General features: G+C 45.1%; 1 protein-coding gene across 1 annotated transcript; it reads right to left on the reverse strand.

Annotated features, from left to right (window-relative positions):
- Positions 1-424: 424 nt before the first annotated feature.
- On the reverse strand, positions 425-6,694 carry LOC120669282. Its single transcript, XM_039949058.1, has 2 exons — positions 6,631-6,694; positions 425-819 (listed from the first exon to the last, which is right to left on the reverse strand). The coding sequence occupies exons 1-2, from the start codon at positions 6,692-6,694 to the stop codon at positions 425-427; spliced, it is 459 nt and encodes a 152-aa protein (XP_039804992.1).
- Positions 6,695-10,910: the final 4,216 nt, after the last annotated feature.

Below are 10,910 nucleotides of genomic sequence, written 5' to 3' on the forward strand. Positions count from 1 at the left end.
CAGAAGTGTTCTTTAGATTATCAGATAACATGAAATAAACACAAGCACACATGGAAGCATCGCGGCCGTACGGCCAGCCATGTTTGGCTGCGGTCATATTTAACAGTATTTTTTTATGCCTAATAAAGCACCATTTGATCAATGAATGGCTTGTCTATTTTCTAACAAATATATACCTCCATCGAAATTAACTAAAACATTCACACACTCAGAATGCTGGTGGCTTGACTGCCTGAATGCAAATTTTCATGGAACGTCAGATGTTATGTCTTTTCACTAATTCCGTCAATTATTCACCCTGAATACAGACGGTGTGTTCTTTACATTATTAACTCATGCAGAAATTAAAGTGAAACAAAAACCAACACAAATGCCATGCCATGCATAACATGTGGCCGTGGCCGTACATTCCTATAGTGGTGACTTAGGTGCAGGAGGGGCTTTCAGCAAATCCGCTTATGGGGAAGGACTGCATGAGCTGTTTAACATGGAACGTGAGCTGGTCACCGGCACGGTCGACTTGGCTGAACCCGAGCCAAGCGTACTTGACCTGCACATCGACACCATACACTTCGGTGATGGACCCAGCATGGATGACTCCGCCGAAGGTGCTGGCGAACTGCAGGTTGAATCTCTGGCCACCGAGGTTAACAGGGAACCTGCACTCGCGTGAGAGGGTCACCTCCAGTTTGCCATGTGGGTTGAGGACGTACGACCGCACACCCTTGGGGAGGAGGCCACGCGGGAACTTGTTCTTCTCTAGAATGTCGTAGGCTGTTGTAGTTGCATCTGACGTCAAATTTGCTGAAGTCGTAGAGGCTGCGGCATAAGCAATATGGTGAATGGAAGCCACAAGGATGAGGAGGAGAATCGTTGCTTGGCCATGAGTGCTGATTGGAATCGGTAACAAGCAGAAGCAAATTTGTTGAAGTCGTAGAGGCTGCGGCATAAGCAATATGGTGAATGGAAGCCACAAGGATGAGGAGGAGAATGTTGCTTGGCCATGAGTGCTGATTGGAATCGGTAACAAGCAGAAGTGTGTGTGTGTGTGTATATATATATATATATATATATATATATATATATATATATATATATATATATATATATAGAGAGAGAGAGAGAGAGAGACACACACACACATGTATATATACATACATATATATATATATATTGTTTAAATGCACATTGATTCCTGCTGAATTATGTTCTCAAAACCTTTGTCATAAATATGTACGAATTAGTCTAGGTTTTAATTACACTAATTTCCTGCCTAATTTAAAAACGTTCCATCCAAATGTTCATGCTCCCACCGTATTTTCTGAAATTTATGATTCAGATACATATACATGCAAGGCACTATTATGATGTTCAAAATAAATTGTATTGAAGACTACAAAATGAGGAATCATATATTATTTCCAGGTTGGAGATTAAGAATTATACATATTAGGAATATACAATGCTAGAGATATGGTCATTAGTACTGGGAGACCCCTGGTTAGTAACGGCCCTGCCCGGTACTGCCTGGTCCATACTATGTGCACGTGCACTCGGTGAAAATGCCTTGCACTAAATGGCGTCCGCTACTAAATGGCTTGCCACGTAGGGCCTCCTGGTGCGGCAGTTTAGTACTAAGTTCTTTTTTTGGTTTTTAATTCCCTATGTTTCTTTTCTTTTCCTTTTTAGTTTTAGTTGATTCTTATTCATATTCGTAGTCATTTGTGTATTTGTATTTGTATCTAGCAAAGCAACGACTGTATATGTTATATTTATACACACTTGAACTATTACAATTACTTCTAATACTAATGCACTTGTGATTAAAAAATATTGCGAGTACCCATCCACATAAGTTGTTTCCAGACAAGTAAGCTTTATTTTTTTCATTCTGCAAAACCTTAACTGAGGCTGTCACATAGCAAGTGTCCGCGTCGGTTAAACCACGTTAAGGAAGGTGGGCAAGTTAGGTCAACCGCCTCGGTTAAATGATTAACCAAGGCGGTTGGAGGACCGCATCGGTAAATGCCTCGATTAACTGCGACCTTGCGCCCGAGGCGGTTTGCCTGCCCGCCTCGGTTATGCCATGCATTTTGCCCGCCTCCAATAAGTTTTCCGTAGTAGTGACAGTGGATGTACCAGGATCCAAGCAACTTTATTTACATAGGAGCTAACTATATCGGGATTCAGGCAATTTTCTTGCAGAACTTAATCTGAATCCTGCTATTTCAGCAAAGCAGGTAACACTACTAGAAAACGGGCCATCGGTCCCAGCCAAAGGTACCAGCTGCTGGTACCGGCTGCAACAGCAGCTTGTACCTTTGGCCATCGACTGACCTAGTGGAGGGCAATTGGCACGGGTGGTGGTTCCAACCGGTTCCAATGCGTCACCATAGGAACCGGTCTGAACCACCACCCGGTACCAAATGAAGGCGGCGCTAAAGTCACCAGTTTATAGGAATAACCGGTTCCTATGGCAATGAAACATGGCAGTTGCCAGGAGCTCGGGCCTAAGGCACCGGTTGGTGCCTTGACCCGGTGCTATTGAATTAATTTTAGCACCGGGACATTGAAATCAACCGGTGCCTTTGGCCCGAGCCTATAAATACCCCACCCCCTCCACCTCTCAAGCTGCCGTGAACTCACTATTCATGGCAGATGAGTGGGGTGAGGGGAGGCGAATTTTTGTTTTTTTTTGAAAAAAAGGTTAGTTATTTTTCTTTATAACTTAGCAATTAATTTTTAGAAACAATTATTACTTGATTTAGTTTATATATGTGATAATTATTTTTATTTGTAGCATCTTATTGTAGTTATATACGTTATCAATTTATTTGATAAGTGAATAGTATCTATTTATTATAGTTATATGCATTATCAATTATATAAATATATTGTTATAAATTGGTAGTATGAATGAACTATTTGTATAGTACAATGATGTATATAAATGTATTGTGGACCCAGATGAGTCGGCAATGGATGTACATGGCCGACCGGCGTTCAAAGGAGTTCATGGATGGCGTGCATGAATTCATAGAAGCGGCCGAGAAACACAAGTATGGCGGTTTCGTTCGTTGTCCATGCAAATTTTGTAAGAATGAGAAGGATTACTCATCATCAAGAACCATCCATAGTCACTTGTTTAATAGTGGTTTCATGCCGAACTACTATGTTTGGACCAAGCATGGCGAAAGAGGAATTGTGCTGGATAATAATGTAGAAGAAGAGGACAGGATTCCTGACTTTGCAGCCAATTATAATTCCTTTTTCAATGACACTGCAATGGGTGAGCCTGAAGAAGATACTAAAGGATACGTTGTAGAAGATGATCTTGGTTAGATGCTGCGCGAAGTTGAGGAAGGTTACGAAATAGAAAAGGAATCGAGAGATCTGAAGCGTATGTTGGAGGACTACAAAATATTGTTGTACCCTGATTGCAAACAAGACCAAAAGAAGTTGGGTACCACATTGGAATTATTGCAATGAAAGGCATCAAATGATTTGTCTGACAAGGGATTCGAGGAGTTGCTGAAACTTATAAAAAACTTACTCCCTGAGGGTAACACCTTGCCGGAGACAACATACGAGGCAAAAAAGTTGTTTGTCCTTTAGGATTAGAGGCACAGAAGATACATGCTTGTCCAAATGACTGCATCCTATATCGAGGTGAGTATGAAAATTTGGATTCATGCCCTGCATGCAACGCATGCGGTATAAGATCCCTCGAGATGATCTTGGCGACGTTGAGGGGATGCGTGTCAAGAAGAGGGTGCCTGCCAAGGTGATGTGGTATTTTCCTCTAATACCACATCTGAAATGTTTGTTCATGAACAAAACGAATGCTAAATTGATGCGATGGCTCAAAGAAGAACGTAAGCAAGACAATATGTTGAGACACCCCGCTGATGGGTCGCAGTGGAGAGAAGTGGACAAAACATTCCCAACATTTGCAAATGATGCGAGGAATATAAGGTTCGGCTTAAGTACGGATGGCATGAATCCTTTCGGTGAGCAGAGCAGTGGCTATAGTACCTGGCCTGTGACACTCTGTATATACAACCTTCCTCCCTGGTTGTGTATGAAGCGGAAATTCATTATGATGCCGGTGCTTATCCCCGGCCTGAAGCAACCCGGTAACGATATAGATGTGTATCTGAAACCACTGATTGAGGATCTTCTATTGTTATGGAAAGATGAGGGTGTTCGTATGTGGGATGCGCACGCAGAGGATCATTTTAACCTACGTGCATTGCTTTTTGTAACCACCAGCGATTGGCCAGCACTAAGTAACCTCTCCGGACAATACAATAAGGGTTATAGGGCATGCACCCATTGTTTAGAAGAAACCGACAGCATGTACCTCAAGCATTGTAGGAAGATCGTGTATATGGGTCATCGTCGATTTCTTCCGATCAAGCACCCATTAAGGAGGAGGCATGCTCACTACGATGGAAAGGCAGATCATCATACCAAGCCTAGGTACCGTTGTGGGAAAATGGTGTTTGAAATGGTCAAAGATATAAAAGTAGTATTCGGAAAAGGACCCAACAGCAGATCAGTGCAGAGTGATGACGGACGTGCACCTATGTGGAAGAAGAAGAGTATTTTTTGGGAGTTACCCTATTGGGAAGTCTTAGATGTCCGCCACGCAATTGATGTGATGCACCTAACAAAAAATCTTTGTGTGAACCTTCTAGGCTTCCTTGGTGTCTACGGTAAGCCAAAGGTACATTGGAAGCGCGGCAAGATCTTCAACGTATGAAACAACGGGCCACCCTACATCCAGAAAAAAGGGATAAAGGACGTCATTATCTAGGTCCTGCGTGCTACACTCTTAGTGAGGAAGAGAAGCAAAGTATGTTCGACTCTTTGAACAGTATCAAGGTCCCATCAGGCTACTCTTCGAATATAAAGAGGCAACTGAACTTGAAAGAGAAGAAATTCACACATGTAAAGTCCCATGACTGTCACGTGTTGATGCTGCAATTGATTCCAGTTGCACTTAGAGGTATTCTACCAGCTAATGTTCGAGCAACAATCATAAAACTATGCGCATTTCTCAACACAATTTCTCTGAAGTCAATCGATCCATCGAGTTTAAGCAGGCTACAAGAGGATGTTGTCCAAAGTTTAGTCAGTCTTGAAATGATATTTCCTCCATCATTCTTCAATATTATGGTGCATCTTCTAGTTTACCTAGTCAAAGAGATTGGTATTCTCGGTCCTGTTTTCCTTCATAATATGTTCCCTTTTGAACGATACTTTGCAGTCCTAAAGAAATACGTTCGTAATCGGGCTCGTCCAGAAGGAAGCATTGCGAAGGGTTACGTCACAGAGGAGGTCATTGAATTTTGTGTTGACTATGTGGAAGAACTCTGCCCAATTGGGATTCTAGTATCACGTCATGAGGGGTAGCTGATTGGAAAGGGCACACTTGGAAGAAAATTAGTAAATGCCACAGATCATGCCACATTGAGTAAAGCACATCTCATAGTTCTGCAACAATCAGCCTTGGTGGCTCCATACATGGAGGAGCACATGCAAATTGTGCGAAGTATATACCCTTTGAAGTCTGAGACATGGATTACAAAACATCATAACGATACATTCGCCACCTGGTTGCAGAAGGAAGTCATGGCCAACGATCAAATTCATGAGCAGCTAGCTTGGCTGGCCAGGGGTCCGGCAAATTCAATCCTGATGTACCAAGGATATGAAATTAATGGTTACATATTTTATACAAGAGCCCAAGATAACAAGAGCACCAATCAAAATAGTGGTGTCCGCATAGATGCCACCGACTCTAGTGGCCAAACGAACTCATATTTTGGTTACATTGAAGAGATCTGGGAACTCGACTATGGGCCGTTGAAGATACCTCTATTTCGTTGTCAATGGGTTAAACTCACAGGAAAAGGTGTCGATATCGACGAGTACGGAATGACAACGGTAGACCTCAAAGAGCTTGGCTATCGAGACGAACCATTCGTCCTAGCTAAAGATGTCACTCAAGTTTTCTATGTGCAGGACATGTCTAGCAAACCGAGAAAGGACAAGTCCAGGAATAAATCAAGTTTTGTAGGTGCCGGAGATGAGGCAAAGTGCCATATTGTTCTGGCAGGAAAAAGAAAAATTGTGGGAGTCGACGATGTCACAGATGAAGAAGAATACAATAAGGTTAAAGATATGACTCCGTTAGCAGTGGAGGTTGACACAAGTATTCTTTTAGCCGAAGAGGAGGCTCCGTACGCACATCATGATCATAATGAAGGGACGATTGTAAAGCGAACCATCATCAATATTCTTTTAGTTGAATGATTATGTCTTGTAATATTTTCTGTGAACATTATTAGATTTCTTATGCAATGAATTGATTTATTGGACAATTAAATGAATTATTATGCAATTATTTGATTTATTATGCAATTAAAATGATTAGTTATGCACCTAAATGATTTATCATGTAGTATTTAGAATTATTTTGCATTTAAATAATTTATTATGCAATTATTTGATTTATTATGAAATTAAAATAATTAGTTATGCACCTAAATGATTTATTATGTGCACCCGGTACCGGTTGAGTTTTTGACCCGGTACCCTTGGCCAAGGGTATAAATCCGTTACCTTCTTCCTCCATTCTCCACTGCTCACCAGCGCACTCCTCCGGTCGACCGCCGCCGCCCTCCATCTCCGCGTGCGCACCGTCGCATAGTCCGCGCGCACCACCGCTTCTCCTCTGCGCTCGGCCCGTTGCGTCGTCCGCCCGCTTCTCCCCCGCAACGCCACCTCCGCGAGCTCCGCCGCGCACGCCGCCGCCGGACCTCGACGCCGTCGACCCTGCACAGCCTCCCCGCTTGAATCCAAGTCTCAGTGAGCATTCACGCAACCCTCTCTACCCCCTGCGCTAGTTATCTTGGCACGGGAACCCTCACCTAGGACGGAACACCTTCGCCGGCATTCCGCCGCCAAAGCTTCGCCATGGCAGACGCCCAGCAGCACCGCACGGCCACGCTCGCACCCTGCTCCAGTCTGCCTTAGCACCGTGTGCGCTCTCGTACGCGTTTGAACCCACGCTCTTGCCCAGAACCGCCGGAACCTGTGTGCGCTGGCGAGCCCCGTCAAGCAGAGCCGCCCCTCGCCGTGGCAAGCCTCGGCCAAACCCTAATCCGCAGCCCCGTTTGCCCAGACAAGTTCGTCGTCGCACGAACTCACTCCCAGGCCAAGCCCCGCTCATCTAGACCCCCAGAGGGCCGAGTTCGGCCATCTTCGGTGAGCCCCACTCCGCGCCGCCACGGACAGAGCCGCCGACGGGCGAGCGCCGCCGCTCCCGCTCGTGGAGTACGTACGGGCCGTCCGATCGGCAACGGACGCGCCAGATTAGACCCAGCGTAACGTTTCGCCGGTCTTTTTGCTAAAGAGCCCTCGGGTTTTTCCCGAATTAACCCGTGGTCCACACTGCCGTTCAAAAATTCCAGAGAGGCCCTTTTTCTTTTGTTTAGGACCCTAAGCTTTCTAGGTTTTGAACCCGCCGTCCAGCCCTCTTTTTTTTCAATCTAGTCCTCAAATCTAAGGTTTAATTATGATCTAGCCCCTGGTTTCTTGCAAATAAGCCCTTAGAACCTTGTTTTAGCCATATCTTTAACATTTTGACTCATGTATTTAGTTATTAGAGAGACTTTTTTAGAGAGACTTGTATTTGGCCATATCTTTAACATTTTAACCCATGTTTCATCTTGCAAATAGTGTACAATGTTTTCATTATATATAGTGTATAATTTAGTTATAGAATTTAGTTATTAGAGAGACTTTATTTAATCATGTATTTAAATAGAGAGTGAATAATGCTTGTATTTATGTATTTATCATGTATTTCTGTAACTCATGTTTTTATCATGTAACTCGAGTAACGACGACGAGTAACGACGATGAGTATTTTCGTATTCGCTCTCTAACTCACGCATTCGCTATCCCTCGACCCTCGACCCCGACTCTCAACCCCGTCCCTCGACTCTCGACCTCGACCCTCAACTCTAGACCTCGACCCTGAACCCTCAACCCCGTTCCTCGACCCGGTTCCTCGACCCCGTTCCACGACACACACACACACACACACACTGTCTAATACACTCTAACACACACACATACTCTCTCTCTCTAACACACTCTAACACAATTGTATAAAGTATTGACCCTCGAGACACACACACACTCACACTAACACACACACACAGACACACACACATACACACACAGACACACACACACACACACAGAGAGACTCACACACACACTCACTAACTCTCTCTCTTTCTCTGTCCCTCTAACATACACACACACACACTCTCTCAAACACGCATATTCATTCAAAGAATTGAATTCTCCTGCTTCATTTAAGGATGGACACATACTCTAACACATTTTTATGGTTTCAGTTAAGGATGGACCCCTTCAGTGATGAGCAGGCCGCCGGGCAATACATGTTGGACGCAATAAACGAAGATACGAGGGCCAACACCACCCAGCCAATCGCTGAAGAAGATGCTTGGACAACTGATTCGTTCCTGAATATGTCTGGAGATGCCGATGAAGAAGATGATGACTTTGCGCCGCTGCCCAATCAACAACAGCATGTTCCAGTACGAATCTTAAAACTATATGCATGGTGACTTCGGAAGATTAGTTTTGCGATTAACATATCTTTTTTGTAATTTAGTCGACCTCCGCATTGACTTTGTTGAGCCAGTCAAAAGGGAGACGCCGGCCAACCAAGAAAATGGAGGGAAGACAGGTCGTCACAGAAGTGGACGCAGAGGGCTGTCCAAGTGCTCCAGAGGATGCTAGCACAAAATTTGTCAACCAATGTGGGGTTATTGTTTGGGCAAGAATTCCGATCACCACAAGACTATGGAAAATGACCAAACCCGAAGAACAGCAACACGCCGTGCCTGCACATCAGAAGGAAATGCTATGGGCAGAACTCAAGGATATGTTCACTCTTTCTGAAGGAGTTGACCAAGAACTTGTGAAGAAATGTGCCTTGAGAAAGATGGCCCTTGCCTTTGCAACTTTCAAGAAGAAGTTGTACACCAATTACATCAAGAAGGATAAGGAGCCGAACTGGGACGATCTTCCTCAGGTTAAACCATACTGGGAGGAGTTCAAACAATACAAACTATCAGAGGAAGCCCAAAAAAAATCCGAACAAGCCAAGGTGAATGCAGCAAATAAGAAGTACAACCACCACCTTGGGGCTGCCGGTTACAAGAAGTCAGTTAAAAAATGGCAGAAGATGGAGCGGAACCTTATGGATAGAGGCATCAGGCCGACGACTTGGGATTGGCCGGATAGATCCAAGTGGTGGTTATTTGCTAATGGCGTGACACTAAACCAGTTGGATGGAAGTTTGGTCGTGCCCAAGCATATGCAAGAAGTGTCCCGCGATCTAGTCGCTGCAATAGATGAGACTCAACAAGGAACATTCCATCCTCAAAGGGAGAATGATGAGCTGACAAGGGCATTAAAGAATCTGGAACACTCTGGACGAGCCCGCGGCATCGGCGTGGTCCCATGGAAAGTTGCTTGGGCCAGAGATCCCTCTTACAAGACTCACCGAAAGAGCAAAGCCGAACAGGAAGAGAAACTTCGTGCCATAGAAGCTAAGATGAACAAGAAGGTTGCGTCCTTGGAATCTCAGATGGACGCCAGGGTCAATGAGGCAGTGCAGCTAGCTCTAAGCCAAAGGGGCACTGCTGGGTCGCACCCGGATATTGTGATAAGCCTGGCGTCTCAGCGACGCAGCAGCTGTGCATCCACGGCGGCGCCCGACGTACAAGCCGAACAACAACCCCAGATTGAGCCAACGGCAGTAGATGACTAGAGGTATCCAGTGGATGATGTCACCAAGCCGACATCGTGCGAGCTTCATGTGCGAGCAAGAAATATATCCATTCATGTCGCATACGGGTCAGCCCTACCCTTGAATCCTTCTACTACAATTCATGGAAGGCCGATACCCCCAGGCTACACCTCTGTCACAGTCGAGCAGATATTTGGAAACAATGAGGATCTTGAGCTCGACTTCGTTGGAGGGGATGGAGAGAAGACATTGGGAGAAGCACTGCATGGGGTCGTTCTATGGCGCAAGGCCGACATCAAAATTACTGCAAGCACAACGGCTCCCGTGCAGACCGATCGCCCATCTCCGCGGCCTACCTCACCGCCGTCCCCACTACCACATCCTTCACCACCGTCTCTGCCGGCGCAAAGGGCCACGAGTACTCCAACTCCTCCTGCACCAGAAAAGGGAAAGAAAAAGACAGCATCCCTCCCAGCGGCTAGACCCTCAAAGAAGAAGCAGAAAACGGTCGAAAGACAATTAACCTACGAGAAAACCGCTGAGGAGTTGGAAGAGGAGACTGCTCGATATATAAAAGAACAATTGAAGCCTAAAGTCCCCCCGCCGAGGGAAAAGGTACCTCTAGAACTAGGGAAAAAGCTTCTCGCAAACCTAGATAACCTACCAAAACCGAAAAGCTTACCCTCGGACTATGATCGTACTCTGACAAAGGCACACAAGGTGAGAAATCTGAAGAAAAAATGTGGCAAGACCATTCCTCAGCTTGGCACACAACAAAAAGAACTCGAGCCCCTCCGGGTGCCAGGGTTGCCACTCCTACACCCGACGGACGTACAACTCCAGGTGGACCTACAGGCTGCAATATTTCTTTCTGAAACTGGATTAATGCTAGAGGAGGCAACGAGGCATGTGGAGGCAAAAATCCCTGTCGCTCGCGCTATTACTCCATTCCAGCATAGAAAACCTTTTGTCACTGAGAAAGAGGAGAAAAGTTTAGGCACGCAGATGTTCAATTTGCATAGATGGTACTTGCGAATGGCGAATGACG

Source organism: Panicum virgatum, chromosome 4N (genome assembly GCF_016808335.1).
Source record: "Panicum virgatum strain AP13 chromosome 4N, P.virgatum_v5, whole genome shotgun sequence".
Classification (NCBI taxonomy): domain Eukaryota; kingdom Viridiplantae; phylum Streptophyta; class Magnoliopsida; order Poales; family Poaceae; genus Panicum; species Panicum virgatum.